The sequence below is a fragment of the Idiotropiscis lumnitzeri genome, chromosome 19 (genome assembly GCF_059441095.1).
Source record: "Idiotropiscis lumnitzeri isolate Australia: NSW breed Sydney's pygmy pipehorse chromosome 19, RoL_Ilum_1.0, whole genome shotgun sequence".
In the NCBI taxonomy this organism is placed as follows: Eukaryota; Metazoa; Chordata; class Actinopteri; order Syngnathiformes; family Syngnathidae; genus Idiotropiscis; species Idiotropiscis lumnitzeri.
This window is the reverse complement of record NC_142409.1, coordinates 4773936-4797916: the sequence shown is the minus strand read 5'-3', so window position 1 is coordinate 4797916 and position 23981 is coordinate 4773936. Positions and strand designations below refer to the sequence as shown.

The 23981-nt window shown below is 42.0% G+C and overlaps 2 protein-coding genes across 4 annotated transcripts; both read left to right on the top strand.

Annotated features, from left to right (window-relative positions):
* The first annotated feature begins 2863 nt into the window (after positions 1 to 2863).
* shrprbck1r (sharpin and rbck1 related) lies at positions 2864 to 10451 on the top strand. Of its 3 annotated transcripts, none has more exons than XM_088283165.1 (14): positions 2864 to 3042; positions 4133 to 4307; positions 4447 to 4515; positions 4737 to 4878; positions 5552 to 5642; positions 5737 to 6046; positions 6126 to 6226; positions 6940 to 7110; positions 8222 to 8382; positions 8503 to 8614; positions 8694 to 8873; positions 8985 to 9083; positions 9167 to 9310; positions 9444 to 10451. In XM_088283165.1, exons 2-14 carry the CDS (start codon positions 4277 to 4279, stop codon positions 9522 to 9524), a joined length of 1692 nt encoding a protein of 563 aa, XP_088139291.1. In that variant the 5' UTR covers positions 2864 to 3042; positions 4133 to 4276; the 3' UTR covers positions 9525 to 10451. The 3 variants fall into 3 exon arrangements, with proteins under 3 accessions (XP_088139291.1, XP_088139289.1, XP_088139288.1); XM_088283163.1 differs by having other exon boundaries at positions 2864 to 3523; positions 4450 to 4515; XM_088283162.1 differs by having other exon boundaries at positions 2864 to 3523.
* Positions 10452 to 11033: 582 nt separating this feature from the next.
* On the top strand, positions 11034 to 23763 carry oplah (5-oxoprolinase, ATP-hydrolysing). Its single transcript, XM_088283161.1, has 28 exons — positions 11034 to 11680; positions 12202 to 12390; positions 12669 to 12860; positions 13299 to 13413; positions 13733 to 13856; positions 14234 to 14429; positions 15004 to 15169; positions 15263 to 15401; positions 15500 to 15567; positions 15666 to 15841; positions 16412 to 16552; positions 16632 to 16744; positions 17229 to 17399; positions 17473 to 17610; positions 17681 to 17819; positions 18474 to 18586; positions 18803 to 18954; positions 19047 to 19207; positions 19271 to 19372; positions 19450 to 19624; positions 20133 to 20317; positions 20389 to 20535; positions 21466 to 21600; positions 21719 to 21868; positions 21961 to 22118; positions 22343 to 22503; positions 22591 to 22688; positions 23206 to 23763. Exons 2-28 carry the CDS (start codon positions 12220 to 12222, stop codon positions 23356 to 23358), a joined length of 3939 nt encoding a protein of 1312 aa, XP_088139287.1. The 5' UTR covers positions 11034 to 11680; positions 12202 to 12219; the 3' UTR covers positions 23359 to 23763.
* Positions 23764 to 23981: the final 218 nt, after the last annotated feature.

Sequence of the window (23981 nt, the reverse complement as noted above, 5' to 3'; positions counted from 1 at the left end):
ATTTCAGCAGTGGAAGTTAATCACCGCAACATCTTGGAAATAAAGGAGATTTCTATAGAGATTTGGACGGACCTTTATGACAAACTTTGTGGTGGGTCATAGCTTCGCTATTGAACCTCGTCTGCGTCTACCGTAATTTAAATTTCTCTCGTTTTCTCTTTCTTTTTCTCTCTCTTTCTCTCTCTCTGTGTTATGTTTTTGATATGTTGAATTATAATCCAATTATAATACACAATGCAATACACAATTAGAATAAAGCTACAGCGAAGACTAATTAAACTTCAGGTATTAGAGAATAAAACGAACACAAATCTTGCACAAACTACTAGAAACAACAGTAATGTTCCCAACATTGTTTCATAATTAAAAATTGTACTTAATTTATTTCCAATACGCAGTATCATCTTTGTGTTACGCAGTATGATTGCATTATTGGGCCTTCCTTCCCCCAGATTAATATCAGGAGTGTGTCATTATAAAGTCCTCAACAGTACTAAGACTGATGACTCACTTTATCTGTAGCAGACATTAGTCATTCCTTTGTTGGTAGACTTATATTATTCAACTTAGTGGGAAACAAACATGTAGAACACTCATACAATTACTATTATATTAACCATAACATATATAATTTGCTACAATATTTCCAAATGCAAATGTTAGTGTACAGTTATGCTCAGCGTCATCAGTTTCCCAAGAGTTAACATTACACAGCCTAGCGTTACTTTGTAAATAACTGTTAGAGATCACATTCAGTGTTTGATTGTTGTTTTGTAGTCATAGTAGCTGTGTGTTTATGGCTTGTCATTGTTTGGTGTTGTCTTTTAAATGTATCATGAAAAATGTGAGTGTTGTGTTTAATGTATTTGTAGGAAAGTTGGAAGCAACTGAAGTTATTTGACTGGTTGGTCATTGTTAATTGTTGATTAAAAAAATCTGTTTGGTTTAATTGATTATCATGCCACAGTACTGGATGGACTTTGGTCCTCTCTTAAAAAATGTGTGAATGATAAATGGTGTTACTATGAACTTTACTGGGGCCATTAAGAAATAGAGGGCATCTCCACAGCAGAAATGCAATCAACCGTCTCTGCTAGTAAGCAAGGCCTTGTCTACACGTCGCCGGTTGTTTTGCAAACAGGAAATATTTTTCCATAGTTTACACTGTCATCCACATGTGCCTGGAGATTTTTTTTCATGAAAAACAACCGTTTCTGAAAACTCATTGAGCATGCAAATGTACAAATAACCATGATCTATGCACAACAAAATGAAAAAGTTAAACTTAACTAATAAAGAGGCCTTCTGAGTTTAATGCAAGCAATTAATAGTGTTTATATTGTACAACAATTACAATATTAAAATTTACCTTGAAATAATGTGCACTTTATATGTAAACAAATATAAACACTTTGTATTTGCCATCTCCAACGCAGCCTGTACATGAAGAACTGTACAAGATCAGGATTTGGCTGGTGCATTGAGGGCGCGAGTTCCATTCGTCGTTTTTGCTTGGACAGAGTGTGAGCTGTTTGTGAATGCGTAAATGGCTTGATTTGGTGGGGGTTGATTGCGGCGGTAGTGTGTGAGAATCATAATGCCCATATGCTTCATATGGCAAGTAAGGTGAAGCCCTGTGCAGGAAGAGCCTGCATGATTTGTCTTAAAGGAGAAAAAAAAAGTTTCAATCGTTTTGGTGGATGATCTGTTGTTTTTTTTTAAACAAGCTTGGCAGCATGGACGGAAATGTTTTCCCTCCACAGACGGATTGAAATATTAGATTTTAAGAGTCCGGCTACGTATACAAGGCCTAAGTCTTTGTGTGGAAAATCCTTCATGCATATTCTAAACAGAGGAGACGTCACCTATCCCCTGCATACAATGCAGTCCTTTCAAACATTCCACAGAATCTCAATGATTTGGCCCCAATATATAAAAACACTCCCACTATCTTTTCTACACCTGAAAGGAATATAAATGAGGGATTTTTCTCACAAAGACTTGTTTGCACTGGAAGAGGCCTTTCTGAAAGGCACACTAACGCTGGTCGTTTACGTTCCAAAACAATGATACCATTGCAGTGCTGGGTTGATTGGATGGATACATGCAGGTTTGTAGAAACTGCACTGCAAAAAATAGTATATTAAAAAAAAGTACATGTGTGTCAAAAGTGAAAACAGCCCATATGCGTTCCCATGGATGGCCGAGGCATCCCAGCTGGCCTGCTCTCCTCTGTCCCCTTGAGCCCAGGAGCATTGCTGGTGTGGATGGGATGGGATCGTCCACTTCACTGTCACGCCTTGGAAGAAGGGAATTGCAACACAAAAAATATGAATACAAGTTTGCATAAAAATCTCACCTTGTTGTGCATGTGGAAAAAATAGTAATCAAAATAAAGAAAAATCCTGCTGTTGTCACATGTGCCTCATTTAATTTAACCAAAAATACTTTATGATTGTCTTAATTGCATTCTTACTTAAATGTGCATGTGGCGCTTTTCACAGATTTTATTGGTAGTTACAACCGTGTATCACACACTGTCTGGCATTTTCGAGAACACCGCAAGGGGTGTGGGGGGGGCGAGCCCTGTATTCAAGGTTTCTGTGTTTAGCGAGTGGCAACGCAAGATGGCTGCCGGTGGCTTCACATATATCAACGGCGTGTATGCGTGATTGTATCGCGAAGAGGAAGCATATGACATAAGGCAATGCAATCATTTTTACATTTAAAAAACACACAAAAAACTAAAAATTGAAGACGACAGACCAAGTTTAATTTATTTATTTATTCTAGATTTTTCCACCTCCCCGCAAAATAAAACGAACGTTAAGACGTAGTTACACACAACTTCCATAGACGGCAGTGTAGACCATTTTGTGTTGTCTCGCCTGTAAACAAGCCGAAGAAGACTCGGCAGAAGTAAATGACGGACGAGTCTGAACGGGCGTTTCTGAAGAAATAATTTGATAGTTTGTAATCACCTCAGCGTGAGTTAAAAAAAACGATTTTGTGTTTTGGAAGGAGCAACAAAACGCAGCAAAGGTAGTGACCATTTTGAAATGGAGGAACTGACATTTGACAGCCTACGCACTTGCTTTCTGTGTTGTCGGTGACGAGGCAGATAACGTCTACCGCTACTACTGAGCTTCAAACGTTTCAAAAACGCCCATACTGCGAACAACAACACTTGAAGCGGAACAAAACCGAATCTCCTGTTCGTGCCTGTTTTCTAAATGCGTTCCTGGACAGTATGTCACTGAGTTCGGGCGGGTGGACCGCCAGCGTCGCGAAGGAACAGCGCGCGCTTCCTTCGTCGCTCGATTATGGAGCGTCGCGAGCAGAACCGATCTGTCAAACGGTCCTCATGTCCGTTCGGGTGTCGTTGTGCCATTCTGGTATTCGACCGTTGCGTCTTCCGGGAGCAGGCGAGCAGTCTGTTCTTCTTCAGCTCAGTATGGACCGGGAGAAGTCCGGGGAATTCCGTCTGTCGCTCCAAGATTGCAGCGGCAATGGTCGTTGCGCGGTGAGTTGGCTGTCATGCATCACAGTGGGTTTTGTGCACTGCACGTGTTTGCTGTGATATTTGGCTTCAAAAAACGCACTTTTGTAACAAAAATTCTTCGCCTTCTAAAAAATGTCTATGAAAGGGCGTGATTTATCCCCTTTGTGCTGCAGGTTGACATAAATATACCCGAGCGCCATTTAATCATGTCAACAAAGCCCGTTTTCCGAATTTGAAACGACTGCACCGATTGTTTAAAATCAGAACCACGTTTTCTTTTTTATAATTTCTCGTTATTTAGTATTCATACCAGTGAACTCTTGATTTAACTTAGCTTCCAAGAAAGAGGCAGGCTTTACGTCTAATTCAGTTTGAGTATAGAAATGTTGTTTTGGCTCATGTGCTGTGTGACACGCTATCTATTTGGAATTGATTCTTGAGCTAAATTCTTGATCTCTGACTGTAAGAGCATAGGGATGAACAGTTTACCAAAAGAGGACAATACAAGGTGTGGCAGCTTTTCTTGAACAGAAAGTGAAACTCGCACTTTTGTGCTCAGGATTGCAATATGACACCATCTTGGATTTGGCATCGTTATATTCTTATAGTTTTTATTCTCTCTTCTTCCAGACTATCGCCAAGTATGATTTGAGATCTTTGAACTATGAGGTGAAAACGCCAAAATGCCACGAGCTGAGTCTGACAGCACCTCCGCATGATAGTATCAGCTTCAACTTCCGCTGTGAGCAGGAAGCTCAGCAGTGGGCCACTGTAATGATGACATCACTGAGAGAAACACACAGAGGTCAGTGGCTTTTTCCTTTTTACATCCGCAAATTGCATTGCAAATTACAATCACGTTTAGTGTGAGCATTTTCACTTTCATAAGTCTTAATGAGACATAAATTATTACTCTCATTCATTTTTTTCCCCTCATTACTCAGCAGCAGCCACTAAAAATTATGACACTGGGTATCGCCAACTTCAGGACCCCTCATCTTTGCAGCAGTTAGGTGTGTATGGAACATTTAAAATCTTATATCATAATTTGTTCACCAGGTAGATCTAGAATATAACTGATCACCTCTTTCTTAATCATGTATTCATTCAATCATTCATGCATTGACTCTTTGGAGGTATGGCAACAGCCTCATCATACATTTGTCTGACTATTCACCCTAAGTGGGGCCTTGTGTGTTTCTGTGTGCGCGCGCGTGTGTGTAAACATCGTTAGAGGACGCATGCATCGAGTTGACCAAAGCCATCGAAGCCGGTGACATGAAAGCGGCCTCCGTTTTTGCTGCCAAGCTTTCCTGTCAAAAGGCTGTGCTGGAGATCCAACCCTCTGTTCGACAATGTGAAGACACTGAAATCAAGTAGGTTGTTTGTTCCCAGAAATAGTTAGTATTTTCTCTGGACCGGACTCCTAAATAGCTGACCTGCCAACTTGTAGGCACGATGTGTTGTAGCATACCATAAATGAAATGGCACAAAGTCTCTTCATGAATCTCTTGCGTGCACCACTTCCTGAACAATTGCTGCCACCTTGTGACCTTATCATCATACTGTAGTGACTATTTTTAGGCGTGAGCTTAATGTTTTATTGATGGAGCTTGTTCCACTTCACTAGAAGTCTGAGCGCTCCAGAGTGCCATTTGAGTTATCTTTAGCCCTCTGTCATCTTAGCTTCCCGCAAAGGTGTGACCTATGAATTAGTCAGACCGCGACCATTGCGTTCAACACAATGGTAGAGGGGAAGTGAGTCTCGGATGTTCAACTTGACACCACTGATCCCACCTTTCTGCTTTGTACGATCCTTTCACACTGCTACTTACACGTCTCTGTCACGCTTTAGGGTACCTCAGAAAAATTCAGAGAAATGAGCTGCGACTTCAACCCCAAAGCTCCATAATGAGACTTTCAAACAGAGCAGCGACACAGAAAAAAAAAGTCTTGTGTAGAGACAAATTGCAGCTTTTGCGGCCGTTGAGTGTCAGTTTTAACCTGCGTGGTCGAGTCTCTCTAATGTTGCCTGTTTTCTCAAAACAGTTTGACCGTTGTGGTCGAGGATTCTTCTTCATCATGTTGCGTCACTATGAAAGTTTCACCTGTAATCACTACTGCAGCTTTGAAACGGCAGGTTTGTGTGCCATCTTGCATTTTTCCCCCTTGTTATTATGATTTTAATCTTATTTTTTTCTCTCCATGTGATTGGTTGAAATCTAACACCTTAGATGTTCCTGGAATATGGCTTTCACCCGTTACTGCAGCGCTGGGTGATTGGCCAGTGCTTGTGCACTAACCAGCGCTCCCTGGCCTCATACGGCGTTCGTCAGGATGGCGACACGGCTTTTTTGTACCTCTTGTCAGCGTGCCACGTTCACTTGACGCACCAACTCCTCCAGCAGGACCAGGAGAGCGTACTTCTCCACAGTTCTCTTCCATGTGATGCTTTGCTCCCTCCCTCTTCTCATGAAAGTATCGCACCTCAAGAACAGAGACTCTATAACACCTTACCACCTAGATTAAATAGCGGCGATGCTGGTGAGTGACACTTGGGATTTTGCCCCTGTCACACCATACAAATCGAGCGTATTGACATTCTCCATATTTGTCTGCATAGGATCCCAGAAAAGGAATTCCAGTGTGCAAGACGTGAATGCGTTCAATGTGAAGTTGCCTCAACAAAATGAACAATTAAACAGGAACACATCTTTCCTTCAGGTAACACACTGGAAAGATTCGGTCAATGGACACAAATTTTTAGAATTGGATCCGAACGCTAAGAAGCTAGATTCTAATGCAAAATGTCATGTTCTATTACGTCAATGATGGGGAATGTATGAACATGTTACAAATGCTCGTGCATTTGAAACAAGTCATATCATGCTCTTTTCTCAACTGATTTTGTCGATCAGAGTATGTGTATGTTTGGTATAAACTGAGTACATGTCACAGTTCATAGAAAGCGTTTGTCGTGATCCTGAGAATAGATGACTGTTGATGGCATGAATGGCAAATAGAATCTAAAAAAAAGCCACACTCGAGTCATGAGTTGAGTCAGCAATACTCACATCGCATTTCTTGGTCATATACCTGCAAAAAATATTTTTTCCCATTAAAAGCCCTTTCTCAGTCTTGTATTTGTTGTTAGAGTTTGAGGAGTCACAAAAGCAAGAATTGACCCCTATGTCCCTGTTGTGCTTGACATTTTGTTTCTTTTCACAAAAAGTGATCCCCCCCCCAAAAAAAAAAATGTGGTGTCATGAGTCAATGTGGTGTTGTGGTTGACATCAACCATAACACTTTGTTTCCTGAGCATGAGTTTTTTTTTTCGATTTTTATTTGTTTAAGTGATGACAAACAAATGTGGCCTATATTTAAAGAGATACCGTGAATTGCTAGCTAAAAATAAAAGTGTCCCTGTATTCCTCCAGGGTTGGCCGTGCCCTTCTTGTACTTATATCAACAAACCGACCCGGCCCGGCTGCGAGATCTGCAGCACGAACCGCCCTGAGACCTACGATGTCCCGAGAGCGTACCAACCAGACTCGCTGGAACTCAGATGGCTCCAGGAGGAGAAGGATGCAATCAGACAGTTCCAGCAGGTATGAGAACATTCCTTATCTGGGAATAAAATACCAACGTGTAGAACTTGGCCTTAAAATAAAAAGTACAATTTGGCGAACGTTGTAGGTACTAAATTAAAACGCAAGTCCTCCTCTCGTGTATTTGGGGTAAAAAATTCCAGCATCAACACGAAGCGGCGAGTCAACATACTTCAGGCTGACTCTCTTGTCGTCTGTCTTTTTTTCTTGAAGGAGAAGGAGAAAAGAGAGGAGCTGAGGGGTGCAGGCACTCAAAACAACCCTCTTCTTTATAACCTGGACCAGGACTACAAACATACGTTCACACAGTCAGGCAAACACAGGCGCCAATATATAAATAAATACAGTGCCTTGCGAAAATATTACAAAAACCCGCTTCCGTCGATGCTTTGTCCGTGAGTTTTTATTTCAGTTTGCCCCCATCCTTCCTGATTTTCAGCTAGGACAGGGAAGATAAAGTTCATAGGAAGATGGACGGAGCTTACTATAGGGCCATTTAGGACCAAAACCAACCTGTAGGAGTCTGCAAAAGACCTGAGACTGAGATGGTTTGCCTTCAAACAAGACAATGATCCTAAACATGAAGCAAAATCTACGACGGAATGGGTCTAAACTAAACATATCCAGGTGTTAGAATTGCTAAGTCAAAGTTCAGATCTGAATCCAATTGGTAGTCTGTGGAACAATATGATAACTGTTTTCAAACACTCTTTATCGAATCTACCTGAGCCGGAGCTATTTTGCAAATTTAAGTCTCTCGTTGTGCAAAACTGCTAGACCTACCCCAAAAGACTTTGCTAATTTTGCATCTTAGTTAGAAAGCTCAAATGTGGCAAAAGGTCAAAGAAATAGAATAATACACAAGCTTCTTTGCAAGCGTGAAAAGAGCTGCTATGTGAATGCAACAAGTTCCTGTCAATAAATTAATGGTACTAATGAGCAAACTGTATAACAGGGATGGTCCCATGTGAACACCCGCCTCCCCACTATGCGCTGAAGGGAAAAATTGGTTCCACACCCTCCAGGATTTTACTTTCCCATCCCTGCTGTATACAAAATCCACATGAATGCATGATAAGTTGCCAACCAATGTCGATCTTTCTTGTCCCAGGCAAGGGAAGAAGAACGGCAGCAGAATTTTGCCCAACTGGTGAGGATTGACGGCCAGGATTTGGTCCCAAACCCCGAGCCTTTGGACTGCAGGATCTGCTATGTAGAACTTAAGCCAGGAGAGGGTGCAATGCTCAGGGAATGCCTTCATTGCTTCTGCAAGTAAGAGATGTGACAAGAAGTGATTTGTGTTATATTGCGATAATAACACATTCAATTTTTTGATTGTGTGATTTGCTGAATGATTCTTTTGTTTTTGTTTTTTTTTTTGTTTTTTTGTAGAGACTGCTTGCGCTCTGTCATTATGCTGAGTGAGGAGCCGGAAGTGTCCTGTCCCTACAGAGATGACACGTATGCCTGCACATGCTCCTTGCAGGAGAGGGAGATCAAAGCTGTGAGTAAAACTCAAGACATTATGGGAGGTTCTCCACCACCCCTATTCTCTTACCATTATTCTTCCATCCGTTTGGAAGTTGGTTACACCCGAGGAGTACCAACGTTGGCTGCAGAGAAGTCTGTCTGTGGCAGAGTCCCGATGCGAAGGAAGCTACCACTGTGCCACCGCAGATTGCCCAGGCTGGTGCGTGTATGAGGACACGGTCAATGTCTATGACTGCCCCGTATGCACAAAGAAAAACTGCCTCATTTGCAAGGTAATGAGTATGACACATGATGCAAAAGAACAATAAAATAACATTTGAACGTGACAGTCACTGGACAAAAACTCAAAATGTAAATGATACAGAAATCACTGGCTTTTTCAGGCTATTCATGAGGGAAAAAACTGTAAGCAATACCAAGATGATCTTGCAGCACGTGCAGTCAACGACTCTGCTGCACGTAGGACAACAGATCTACTTCAAGTGAGCTAAATGTACAAGATTGTCGAGATGTGTGTATATTCCGAGGGATATATTGTATTTCTTATCTCGCTCTTCTCTAACAGACACTTGTGCAATCTGGTGAGGCAATGCACTGTCCCCTGTGTGGCATCATCGTGCAAAAGAGGGATGGCTGTGATTGGCTGCGCTGCACTGTCTGTCACACTGAAATCTGCTGGGTCACCAGGGGGCGACGTTGGGGGCCTAAGGTGGGTTGTTTCAATCGGATATGTTCCAAGACACTTGATGACTTTGAGATGTTCACATTTCAATTTTTATGTATCCATTCCTATAGGGAAGGTAAAATAAATTGAATTGGATTTCTTTTTGTTTCTTTTCAAGGGTCCTGGCGACACCACTGGAGGATGCCGCTGCAATGTCAACCGTCAAAAATGCCATCCAGAATGTCAAAACTGTCACTGAGTTGTTCAAGAGTGGTTTTGTATGAAAATTATTGACCTGGAAACCAAGTATTGTCTGATGAAGTGTTAGTTCAACAAGTTTGTCGCCAAAAGCAGACTTTGAAAGGTTTTGCCACGAAATGCACAAAAGTTTTCCAGAGGGTTTCTGGACCATCACTGTCTAGTTTTTTAACACAATCATTATAACAAATTAAAAGTGAATCCTGCAACATAACTATGTCCGGATGACAACAAAATCATGACTCATGTATGCAGTGCCTTTAAAAATGATTTCCTCTGCAAATCTAGCCTTCCAGATGTGTGTGACTTTGACAAACTGAACCAAGATGCAATACATTACACCAAAGTGGACTTTTGTGTACAAACTCTAAATCAGGGTGTTCGTCCTTGTGCCCGTGCAATGTAGATTATTTCTTAGAAATCCGTAGTCTTTTATAGATTTTATCAGCATGTGTGCTTTGTTCTGTAATCTGATTTTCTGCCTGCTGATTGGAAACTGAATGTCTCTCTACGTTTGACATAATGTAGCAGCTGATGGAAAAACAGGTACAGTTGATGGAAAACTCATCTTGTGCTGGGTGAGTAGCATATTGAAGTGTGCTCTAATTATATTAGAGACACTTGTAAACACATGTTGTATAAGCTAACGTCCCTTCCAAATCTGATTTATATGTTTGATAGATATCTAAAATGTATCTGAGAGGATTTTCGATCCACTGTTTGCTTTAAATGCATGGTTTGAACATAATGATGTAAACAAGTACTTTAAAGTGTCCTCTTCAGAAACTGGGTACCTCCTTAAAATCACGACTATCCTGCACTGACAAGCCATGCAAAATACTGCACTGTCTTAATAATATGTGATTAAATGTCATCAGTGTGTGGTGTCCGGTGTGCCTTAATGCTCATTAAATACCCTTTAAATGATTACATTTTGTGAGAGATTCTTTTTTAATATACTCTTCATTACTATCTAATAACTGTACTCTGTCCCAACGAGTAAGAAAAAAAAAACGTTTGTGATTGAATCCACACAAAGAATCCTTACTAAAATAAATACAATTTAGTGAGATTAATGACAACATAAGGTTTTCTTGAAAAGGATAATCACAGCAAATAAGAGGTATTTACCTCTTACTTGCTATGATATATATATATATATATTAAAATTGTGCATGAAGAAACGAACGGCAGCACATTTACATAAGAAATGTATCAAACTCAAAACAGATTCAAACTGTACATCATATATTTAACATGTCGAAAACAAGAAAATACATAATGCATGCGTTTTGCCAGTCAAACTTTGCTTTCGCAGAAAGAAAAACAGTTCCGTTGCAGCAAAGTGTGTTTTATTTTGAAATGAATTACACAGTTTCCGGTTTGGCGACAGTGACTGACTGCTGCCAGTGTCTGACTTGACAAGGCGCCACATCGAGTCTGAAATCTGATTGGCTAATATCCACCCTCCTTATTTATTACAGGAAGCACTGCGAAATGAATATTTTAACTACGTACACGTTTATGGAATGACTTAATATAATTTGGCTTCTTCTTTTGATAATGTTGAAGCTACCCGAAACTGACGTGCTGGTCCTAACGCCCCACCACCGGGTAGAAAAATGAATTTTTGGAACGTGAACTGATATCTAGTTTAACTTCCACTATCTGTACCGCTTCTCCTCATAAGAGTGCTGGAGCCAATCCCAGCTATCCTCTGGTGTTAGGCGGAGTACACCCTGAACTGGTTATCAGCCAATCGTAGGGCACACGTAGACGAAAATCTAGTTTAACAAATATTTATAATTTAATTATGTGTCTCATTGTAATATAAAGGCGTTATAGTATTTGTTTTGATGCTTTGTTATGGTACGTTCACAATACGTAAATTGCAAGATTGTCCCACGTGTTTGGCAAAAGCACTCTGCTTTTTACCTATATTGTCTCGTTATAACTGTTAAGAAAAGACACATGCCTCCGAGTTATTTCATTGCAACTCGTGAGCCTTTTTTGCTATTGGGGGGGATTCCAAAGGGGCGGAGCTCCAGATCAGCGCGTCTGAGTGTAGCTTGACGACCACGCCGCGGGAGGCAATTTGACAGAACACTGAAGGTTTGACGCAGAACAATTTATCGACGATCATCTCGCAGTTGACGGGTGAGTTAAATCCGTTCCCCTTTCTTTGGGTGAGGCACACGATGACTCGGTAACCCACTGCTAACGTAAGCGAAGTGGACCACTTGCACCACGATCAGCTTGCAAGCCTTTCTGTGCATACATTCGAGACGTTGTATGAGGACCGACTTGCGATCATTAATGTCTACATCACTGTACAATAGTTGCTTTTATGCTCCACTCATATTTGTTCACGTGTCGTACTTCTTTTGTGTACTGTATTAATATGATGCAATGTGTCTATAATTGCAACTCGTTTTGTTTACCAAAGTGCGATTAGTGCTCAATTGTCTCGGATCTCATGTAACTTGCACAAGCACAAAAGCAGTCACTGAATGGAATCATTAAATGGAGCAGTTTACACCACCTACCAACATACTACGATTAGCTTGTAGAATGCAATGCAAACAAAAAACTGGCTAAAAAAGTATTTTTAAAAAAAAAATTTCATTGTTAAAAGGTAGCTACTGAATAAAGGGAGCTCACACAAGTTTCTGTCCCAGGTGTCCACATTGCTTACCATGGCCCACACTGAAGGGAAGTTTGACTTTGCCATCGACCGAGGAGGAACTTTCACAGACGTGTTTGCTCGCCTGCCAGATGGCCGGGAGAGAGTCCTCAAACTGCTCTCCCGTGACCCCCAAAACTACAAAGATGCCCCCACTGAAGGCATCCGCAGGGTCCTGGAGGAGGTAACCTTGATGTATGAGCATGTGTTGTGGGGTGTGGGGGCTGAAATAAAAGTAATACAGATGTTGTTAAAGGAATACCGCTCAGGAAGGGGTAAGCAAAACAGAGCATGCTTGTTTTTCCAGTCTTGGATTTCCCAGCTGACTTTTTGTGGGACATTATTACAGATCATTAAAACACTTGTACTATTTAAATAAAACAAACAATCACAGACTCCTTTGATTTATTCCTACGAGATGTATTTTAACTCAATTTGCGTTGTTTGTATCGTCGCCGGCAGGAAACGGGATGCGCCTTTCCTCGCGACCAGCCCGTCGACACGTCTCGGATCGGCTGGATTCGAATGGGCACCACGGTGGCCACCAACGCGCTTCTGGAGAGAGAGGGGGAGAGGACGGCTCTTCTGGTCACCAAAGGCTTCAAAGACTTGCTCCACATTGGCACACAGGCCAGGCCGAAGCTGTTCGACTTGGTTGGTAATCGCACTGCAACGTAAACAGTCCGTTGAACTTATATCTCAGACTTGAGGATAAGCAAGGTCATTTTGACGTCTTTCAAAGAACTTGTCTTAGAGTTTGCCCTCTGACCAGTGAGCCATTAATGGTTAAGTGGTTGCTTATCCATGAGGGGTCTGTCTTGAAGGCTAAACACAAGTCATTTGTGCTTGTGTAAGGTGTCGTTTAAAGATTAAAATTAAAATTAGACAAATTAGAGTTGTACTCTGATCGCGCCTTGCTCTACGAACTTACTGCTGTTATATACCTTCCTATCGGTTTATCTTCCCCGCACTGTGACCATTTTCCTATCGGTTTATCTTCACCGCACTGTGTGCGCGTTGTCCTTCATTGTTTTCAGCAGATTGTCCAGTTTTACATAACCCGTTATATAATACGCATCTGTACATTCACAGGAGGTGTCGGTGCCTGAAGTACTCTATGAGGAGGTTATCGAGGTAGACGAGCGCGTCATCCTAAAACAAGATGGCTGCCAGCTACGCAGGACGACTCCCAAACGTGTTGTCACAGGTGCACAAATGAACTCTCCACGTTCACTTCTAGAATATTTTTTTTAAAAATAAATCGGAATGTTATCAATGGGGTGTCACTTCATATGCATGAATGAATTTATTAATACACAGGAGTCCCACATTTTTTTTTTCTTGTTTGCATGTTGTTACTCAGAGTAGTCCGATACTAACTATGCTTGCAACTCGCGTCAGTGTGCAATTCAGCAATGCACATGGTCAAATATTACAAAAGTGTTTTTTTTTTATTTTATTTTAACCCCGCCTTTGTATGGATGGTTATGTGGGTTTTAATTTCCGTTTCTGGTGTCCATCCCCAGGCAGCACTGGCGATTGTCTGGAAGTTTGGCGGGAGCTCGATCTGGAGCGTGTGGAGAAGGACCTGAAAGGAGTTCTATCCCGTGGAATCACCAGTCTGGCTGTGCTTCTGCTTCATTCCTACACGTCAGTGCAGCAGCATATTTTATACTCCTTGGCTAATCCTACATGTTTAGAAATAGAAAAATAAAAAACGCATCCTTCCTCCAAGGCCTGAAACATCGCTGTCCACAAATAATGGGGTTTGAAGAAAATCTATGTACACACGTAACAATATTTTATTGGCTCTTAAGTCCATTTAAGCCAATCAGAAGCAATCTGACTTAGTTGCACTTTTGCAAAAAATAACGCATTTTTGATCACGTAGACATGACCAGCATGCTGACTTTTAGTCCGAATCAAAGAATTCTAACGAGATGTGACCCTCGCGGCAATGCTTTTTTCCTTTTAGTGTATGTTATAGCACCGTCACAGTTTCGCCTCCCAATCTCTTGACACCTCAGGTGGTCCGACCACGAGAAAGCCGTGGGTGCCCTGGCTCGTCAGCTGGGTTTCACGCAGGTGTCTCTGTCCTCCGAGGTCATGCCCATGGTCAGAGCGGTCCCCCGAGGTTACACCGTCTGCGCCGACGCCTATCTCACACCCAAAATCCGGGAATATCTTAAAGGCTTCACTTCTGGGTTTAAGGGGGGTTTGAAGGTATGCTTTTTTTTAAATTCAGGGTTATCGTGGGTGATTAGCATAGAAAGTTTTTTGTGATTATTTTCAAAGTACACAGTACGTAGTAATTTATTGTAGATGAGACATGCTTTGAAAAAACAACTATGGAGAATGAAGGTCAAGTATTAACTCTTGGAATGTGGCTTTTGGCACAGTAAGGAGATGAACTTTAGACTGAGGACTTTAAGAAAGAAAGTAAACTACTGCAGTCTCCAGAGTCCTTTGATTAAGCCTTTAGAAAGCTTAACAAGGAATTAGAATGATCCCATTTTACCAATTGGAAAAGCAAACCTTTTAAGGTCAGTGTTAACAAAACTAATTAGGCACATATCATGCCTCCATGTATATTTACTTCATGGCATGTAAATGTAAAATAAATTAAATCAAGATGGATGGACGGATCATTTTTAACTCATTCAATACCATTGACGGATAAATACGTCAAAATCAATTTTGTTTTTACTAGGCTGGTCGTGAATGAGTTAATATGACTCGAATGTGCGCCTGTCGTGTTCCAACAGCAGGTTAATTTTGTGTTACTTTCTGCCATCAGGATGTGGACGTTCTGTTCATGCAGTCAGACGGTGGTCTGACTCCCATGCAGCAGTTTTGTGGCTCGCGCGCCATTTTGTCTGGCCCAGCCGGCGGAGTCGTGGGTTACGCTGTTACTTCTTACAACCAGATGGCGAACAGAGCTGTGATTGGCTTTGATATGGGTGGTAAGTCTTTGCTATTGTTTTGTATGTACACCATAAAGATTTCTGTCACCGTTCTTCGGGCAGAAAATAATCCAGCGTTCCATTCCTCTGCAGGCACATCTACCGACGTGAGTCGTTACGCGGGGCAGTTTGAGCACGTGTTTGAGGCGACTACAGCGGGAGTCACCCTGCAAGCGCCTCAGCTCGACATCAACACTGTTGCGGCAGGCGGAGGCTCGCGACTCTTCTTCAGGTCTGTCATAGCGACCATTTGACCAACGACAAAGTGTAGTTTTTTTTGGTTTTTTTTGCTGAAGGGCATTTGTCTTGTATTTTCGCTTTCACTGTCAGGTCAGGAATGTTTGTTGTCGGACCAGAATCTGCTGGTGCACATCCAGGACCGGCTTGCTATCGGAAAGGTGAATGACTTAACCATCCTTGCTTTACTTTTGTTCTACGTGTGCATTACGCTGGTAAAATTTTCGAGGACATTTACGGTACTTTTCCATTTTCCTAGGTGGTCCTTTGACCGTGACGGATGCTAACTTAGCGCTAGGCCGCCTCCTCCCTTCCTTCTTTCCGACGATCTTTGGGCCCGGCGAGAACGAACCTCTGTCCCTGGAGGAGACTATGATGCATTTCCGTTGTCTGACCAAAGAAATCAACCACTTCCTGTCCTCGAACCAATCACAAGTAATACTATTTATCTTGGTCGCACATAATTGAACCTTGACGTTTTCAGTGGAACATTATCAATTTCTAATGGCTACATTTTTGTACAGATATTGCTTTAGATTAGATTATCCTAATATTTAAAGGGGAAGTCGACCCCCAAATTTTCTTCACAATATATTCTATGCAGGTTCATTAGTCGAAACGTGGCATTCTGAATAAAATTGCGTTTGTAGAATATTGAGTTAAGCCATGTCAGCGCGGCCATTTTGTCACTTCTATCGACTGAAAATGACATCACAGTTGTTCTGGTAACAACTAATCATGGCTCATCTTCGGAAAACCGATTGGTGTGATGTCATTATTAGTTGACAGAAGTGACAAAATGGCCGCCCCCTGACACGGCTAAAAAGGGCTGGATTTGGCTGTTTAAATCATATTTCACGAATTCAATATTAATCAGAATGCCATGTTTCGACTAGTGAAGGGGCAGAGAACATATAATTGCAAGTCATTTTTTTGGGTTGGCTTCCCCTTTAAGATAACGAGTGTATTATATGAAATATTTTTCAATGTATACATTTTTTGCAGGCTGGTGCAAATAATACCAACCTCTCAAACAATGGTACTTTGCCCAAAAAACAAACTGAAATGACTTTGGAAGACGTGGCCATGGGATTCATCCGGGTGGCAAATGAAGCCATGTGCCGGCCAATAAGAGCCCTGACGCAGGTGTGTAAGCAACAATGTACACTTGTGTATTTGGGTTCGCTCAATACGTTGAATGGTAACGATCATGTATGCATTGTAGGCAAAGGGCCATGACACGTCTAAGCATGTCTTGGCGTGTTTCGGGGGCGCCGGTGGCCAACATGCCTGTGCAATCGCCCGAGCCCTTGGAATGAAGACGGTCTTTATACATAAGTAATAATCTTACTTACGAGTGGTCTTTTGGTTTTTGCCTTGACTCTCACCGGACACTTTATTAGGTACACATGTGCTATGTGAGCCAATAACAAGCCTCCATTAGTTTTGGTGTATTCTTGTTATGATCACATCCCACCTATGGACAATTTTAGTATTTCAATTAACCTACCATCCATGTTTTTGGAACGTGAGCTGCGATTGGCTGCTGAGCTGCGGCAATACAAAATGGATGGTTGGATCAAACATCTCCGACTGTGTTAATTAAAAAGGCTCATAAATGCTAAAGTTAATTTGACTGTTATCTTTGTATTTGCGGATTTTATTTCAATACAATTTTCGATCTCAGATTGTGCACGTGTACCTAACGTTGTTTTTTTTTTTTTTAGCTTAGCTTCAACCTGAATACTAGACACAATAATGTTTATCTTGTAATATTTGTCAGTTGCTTGCTGTTATTGTCTATTTTCGCTGATGTCTTTAGGTACAGCGGCGTGCTGTCGGCCTACGGGCTTGCTCTAGCGGATGTTGTGGAGGAGGTGCAGGAGCCGTGCTCGCTCAAGTATGAACACAGCTCCTTCGGCGAGCTTGACCGTAGAGTGGAGCTGCTCTCAAAACGCTGCCGCGACACCCTGTGTGCGCGTGGATTCAACAGGTTGGCATCGTAGTTCTGTCTCGCCACATCGGTTTTGGTCTTTCCGTTTAAACCAATCTTTTGTATCTTCTAGCGGCCAAATAAACACTGAGGTTTTTCTCCACCTGCGCTACGATGGCACCGATTGCGCTCTGATGGTGACCGCAGCCAGTTACCCCCCAAATGAACAGACTTCTCAAGCTGGCGATTTCCGCGCTGCATTTACACAAAGGTTTGTGCGTTAAGAGTTTGACCATGTCTGCCCTTGTGACGCTGTGAGCTGAGGCTTTGTTCTTGTCTAGGTATCTGAAGGAGTTTGGTTTCACCATCGCAGACAGGCCAATCATGGTGGATGACATCAGAGTGAGAGGCTGTGGCAAGTCGGGCATCAAATTGATGTACAAACCAAAGAAGGGACATGGTCAGGCCAATCCTGTCACGGTAATTGAACTTCATTGCAGAATAAAAAAAAAAGAGAAATATAACTCTTGCTACTGAAACTGATGTAGATGATTAAAAAAAAAAAAATTAAATCGTTGTAATGGTGGTGATTGTCTGAAACCGCACGTCATAATTTGTATTTTCTTTTTTTTTTCACAATCCCAAAAACTGTCTGTGTTTCCGTCATGGTTAATCAAGTTCCTGCAGAAACATCCACTCGTTGTTTTTTGAAGGCTTCTGGAAACATCTTGAAACAGTAAAGAAGTTCCTTTCATACCTGCGTATTTTATGGGCCCCACAAATGAAAGAGAAAAAATAAAATAAAAACTTGCAGTTCTCTTATTTATTAATTGAAGAACTATTTAATTTTGAAAAGTGCCCAATCTGTTACATCGGACTCTTGACGAATGTCAAGATGCTGATTTTTTTGAAAATTGAAAAAATGTTGGCTACCACTGCCATAAAAGGTGTTCCTTGTACATCTGTTTGTGGGATTAATCAAGTCAAAACTGGAAAATTAAAAAATGAAATGATAGTAAAACAGACTTTATGTATGTTAGGGTTCAATCATCTTTCGTATTTCATTTTTAATTGTCCACTCTTCATGACAACAAATCATGTCGGCTTGCATGTTATCTTTGCTCTCCTCTCTAGATGACCAAATGCTACTTTGAGGATGGTTACCATGACACTGCTGTGTATCTGTGGGAGGAACTTATTTGTGGTCACACCATCCCGGGACCCGCCATCATCATTGACAAGAACAGGCACGGACCCTTAAGTTATGCTTTCAATAGCTAAAGATTTGGTGTTAATATTCTGATCCCTCTTTCATGAAATTAAGAATGTAACCCCAAAAAATGAAAGTCGCATTTGTTGCGTTTCTAGGCATGAAATTTATTGATAGACCTCTTGTATTGGATTTAATTAGATTTTGTCGGCGTATCTAATGAATTATAAACAGTTTTGTTTTTGCTCCTCAGCACCATCCTGGTGGAGCCTTGCTGCGAGGCTTGCTTGACAGAAAAAGGTGACGTGTGCATGACGGTTGGCTCCGACCCTCACTGTGCGGTCGGCACAGAACTCAACACGGTGCAGCTCTCCATTTTCTCCCATCGCTTCATGAGCATAGCAGGTTGGCTGACAGCAATCTCGGCAAAAAAAAAAGCCTCCAAAGTCAAATATGCAAATCCTGACTCATTCTCCTACATTTTTGTGGCCATGTAGAACAAATGGGGCGAGTTCTGCAAAGGACTTCCATCTCCACCAACATCAAGGAGCGTCTTGACTTTTCCTGTGCGGTATTTGGACCAGATGGCGGTCTGGTGTCGAACGCACCTCACATTCCTGTCCATCTCGGTGCCATGCAGGAGACTGTCCAATTCCAGGTATGCAAGCTTTGCGAGCTTTTCAGGTTAGCTAAATATTCAACACTTCTTTTTTTTATTTAGATTATGTCTCGGAGGGATAAACTCAAAGAAGGAGATGTGATTCTGAGTAACCACCCGTGTGCTGGTGGCAGTCACCTTCCGGATCTCACAGTCATCACTCCAGTCAGTCTGGCAGAAAATCTCTCTTTTTGTTTTTTCTTCTGCATTACCTCTCCTGACACTCCCTCCTTGAATTCTAGGTGTTCAGGAAAGGGATCAGTGGGCCGGTGTTCTTTGTAGCCAGCAGGGGGCACCATGCAGACATAGGAGGCATCACTCCAGGCTCGATGCCGCCGCACTCCACCTCACTGCAGCAGGAGGGAGCTGTCTTCATTTCCTTCAAACTGGTAACGGGTGGAGTCTTCCAGGAAGAAGGTAGGGCAAGAACAAATTAATCGCCATGTTTGTATTGTTTTAAAAGCATTCAATGCTGTGAGTAAAACAGGAATGAATAATATTTGTCTATATAAATTTCACGTTTCAGCGCTGCACTGGGACAGACTAGGCCAAAATTATAAAATAAATTGTTAGTCTAGAAATGCAATCATCTAATATTTGAATTTAAACGTCATCATCTATTTTTGAGTAAAACATTTGTGCATATTACATTTCTTATAGTCTGGTAGTTGAACAGACAAATGTAAGTCATGGATAACTTTTGAGATGTTTTTTTTTGGGGGGGAGGCACAGTAGAATTTTTTTTTAGACACATCATATACCAATGACTTTATATTTAATGATGTGAAAATACTTTATGAAATAATATATTGTTAATGATAAAATAACCGCAAGCTACCATAACAAGCTTTCCGTTCGACAAGAATTTCTTCCCACAACGCTTTTCTGTTTTGCTCCTTGGCTGCTCTCGCCGCCCCCTTATCAGCTGTGACGGAGGCCCTGATGGCTCCGGCCCAGTACCCAGAGTCGTCTGGAACTCGGAACCTCCACGACAACTTGTCGGACCTGCGCGCTCAGGTAGCGGCCAACCAGAGAGGCAGTCAGCTGGTCGGGGAGTTAATTGACTGCTACGGTCTGGACGTAGTTCAGGCCTACATGGGCTACATCCAGGTAACGATGGCTTAGAGAACAAAAAAGCAAAAAAGTAGATCTGGTGATGGCACAACTTGTGCGCATTGCAGAGTAATGCTGAGCTGGCAGTGAGGGACATGCTGAGAGATTTTGCGCGTCGTCGACGACAACAGACCGGCTCCATAGAGGTGGAGTCAGAGGATTTCATGGATGACGGCACGCCAATCCGACTGCGGGTCTGGATTAATGAAAAAGAGGTGATGTTCTAATGAAGTCGACACAATCTTGTCATTGACTTGACGCAATGATTCCCGCTGATATTGAAGTTTTTTTCTTTCTGGACGTATGTGAATACACCACAACCAACTCAATAGCAGAATGTTTCGATTTGTATTTAGATTTAGATTTGTACTTATTTGTATTTTCTGAAGCACAGTGTTCTTTTACCACTCCGCCACTGCATTTACTTACATTCTTCAGCCTTCAGTTATATATCATATAAAAGTCTAAGGTCATTGAATCAATATCAACTGATCGTTTATGGTTGAAGACGTTTCGCCACACATCCAAGCAGGCATAATCTGTTCAATCACATAGGCTAGATTGGACAGTTTACTCTTTTGAGATGCAAAACAACGGTCGTTTAAGGTGCATTGAAAGAGGGGCCGCTGGCGGGCAACAACGGGTGTTTGGGTAGAATCACGCTTGTTAATAATCTATTCATTTGTAAAAGTGGCAATAGAGGCAGCTAAAAGTTAAAGATAGCTGTGTTTTTTGTTGATTGGTTCAAGGCTAATTTGTTGAGGAAATGATTAAAGGATTGCGTTGTATGTGGCCAATAGCTGATGTCATAATCCCCCCCTCCTCTGTTTGAATGTTTTATTTTCAACCTTAAAATCGATTTGTCTCTCCCCCTCCGCTTAAAACCGGACACATTTTGTCCTCAAAAGAGTGTTTTCCACCCAACCCTCGAAAGAGCTGTCTTATCTAGCATGAACTGGCATGCTCCTTTCGTTTCTCCATCCTCCATGTGATGTTGTTTTTGTCCCCCCAAAAAAAGTCCACTGTGTCCACATAATTCTCACTCCAAAATTCTTGTTGCCATGTAAAGAAACAAGCTTTCACTTCAGTCTCGTGGAATCTCTTGAAGTGAATATGTTAGCATTAATATTCTTTAATGCCCACAGGGCACTGCTATGTTTAATTTCACCGGGACGGGGACAGAGGTTTGGGGGAACTGCAATGCTCCACGTGCGATTACTGTCTCTGCCCTCATCTACTGCCTCCGCTGCATGGTGGGACAGGACATCCCTCTCAATCAGGTCTGATGCTTCCCTGTGTTTATGCACCATCTAATTTGTCTGAGACATCCATTGCATGAGTGGAGCCTCGTCGCCATTAAATGTGCTTGTGAATGTTTTTCTCGCCGCACACATTCAGGGCTGTCTCGCCCCAATCAAAGTCGTCATCCCCCCAGGTTCCATCCTGAATCCTTCAAAAGATGCCGCCGTGGTTGGCGGGAATGTGCTCACGTCGCAGAGAGTTGTGGATGTCATTTTTAAAGCATTTGGGGTGTGCGCCGCTTCGCAGGTGAGGATGGCTACGATGAGTTGATGCCACTCGGTAAGATTATTGAATTGGCGGAGTGGCCCTTGTTTGACGACCTACGTCTTTGTTATCAGGGTTGCATGAACAACGTTTCATTTGGCAGCGAGAAAGTTGGTTACTATGAGACCGTCGCTGGCGGTGCTGGGGCAGGGCCAAGCTGGAATGGGAGAAGTGGCGTTCACAGTCACATGACCAATACGCGCATCACTGACCCAGAGATTCTGGAAAAGAGGCAAGACATGGGATCCTGTTGGACAAAAGATTATTAAAATAATTAAAGCAATTGATTATCATTTTAAGATTAATTATTTTTCGCGTAATTTTTGAAAATATCCAGAAAGTTGTGGGGGTTTTTTTCCACGGGTATTTTTTATTTCAAGAATTCTATGCGACAAGTAGCATTGCATTGCGTAATAAAGTAAAGCCTCTAAATTATGTTATGCCCATCTCTGTTAGGTACCCAGTGATTTTGGAGCAGTTCTCTTTGCGACCTGATTCGGGAGGTGCTGGAAAGTTCCGTGGAGGAGACGGTGTGATTCGGAAGCTCTTATTTCGGGACAAAGTGGTCCTTTCTGTTCTGAGTGAGAGACGATCCACGCGCCCTTATGGCCTTGAGGGTAAACACGATGAATCTGGCTTGAAAATGTCTTTGCTTTTAAATTGTGTAACCATTTTTGACAATGTTCTCTTTCTCTGCTGGTCAGGGGGTGAAGATGGTGTGGCGGGACTGAACCTGCTGCACAGAGCTGATGGCAGAATGATCAGCTTGGGTGCCAAGACCAGCGTCGGCATTCAACCTGGGGTAGGAAATCTTTTAATACTGGTTTCTTATTCTCTCTTTTGTTAGATGAACCTACAACGCTTGACACCGTTTACTATTTTATACACTCCATTGGTGCCTTTAGGTGGTGCCAACTGGCCCACCTCATGAGTTTTTTTTGAGATACGAGCCATCATTTAGACGATTTTTTTTTGCTTTGTCTTGTGAGCACAAACTGACCTGTTTTCTGAGTTTGGTCATGTGCCATTTGAATGCTGAGCCATGATTGGTCATTCCTTGAGCAACTGTGATGTCATTTTAAATCGGCAGCATGTGTAAATGACTGCCCCTTGAGATGGATAAAAAGGGGAGGGGCGGATTTTGGTGCTTAATTCATATTCCAAAAGCACAATATTAATGTTTAGACTGTCGGTGTTGCCTAGAACATTTTTTGACTTGACTTCCCCTTTAATATCACAACATAGATTTGCTAGGTCAACCGGATGGTTGGGAATCCATGCGCTAAAGCCACTCTGCATGTGTCTGTTTTCATCTGCAGGATATGTTCTGCCTATACACCCCTGGGGGAGGGGGGTATGGGAAGGAGGATGAAGCAAATAGAAGACCACAGACAAAGCGCATGCGCTTGAATGAGACTTTGCTTGAGAGAGGCAGCGTCTTTGATTTCCGCATGGCACAAGAGGGAGTGTGACAGAGCGGGAGCGGAAGCAAAGTCAATACAAGTGGAAAGGTGGAGTGATTTGAAGGAATTATAAGATTATGGGTTCTTTCCAAGAAGTCACACATGAAATGGTTTTATCTTTTATTTACCAAATATTTTGAAGCCTGGTATAGCCATGGGAATTTCAGCTATATGTATACATTTCTAACTATATATCGACTTTTTAAACTTTTTAAAATGCTGCTGAAAACCGTCCACCTTCACCTTTTTTAGCACCTAATTTTTTTTTGTTTTAAGTTGAACCATTTCTGTATTGTCAACAATTGAGCAAAAAAAAAAAAATTGTTAATCTTTTAGCTTTCACTTATTTGTATACTGTTGGCATTATAGAAAATATATGTAATCCTCAAAAAACAAGTAAAACTGTCCAAATCATTCAACTCATTTTCCTCTCCTGAACTGGATTTTTGATTACTCTTGTAACCAAACACAATGGGGCCAAGTCGTACATTTAAATTAGCCAGAGATGTTGAGGTGTAGCCCAGCATTGTCTTGTATTTGGGTGGGGTGATTCCCCCCCCCCTCCCTTTTTTGGGTGAGGAATGATGCAGGGGGAACGCATGGTGAGGGAGTGCTGGCATGCGTAGGCTGCT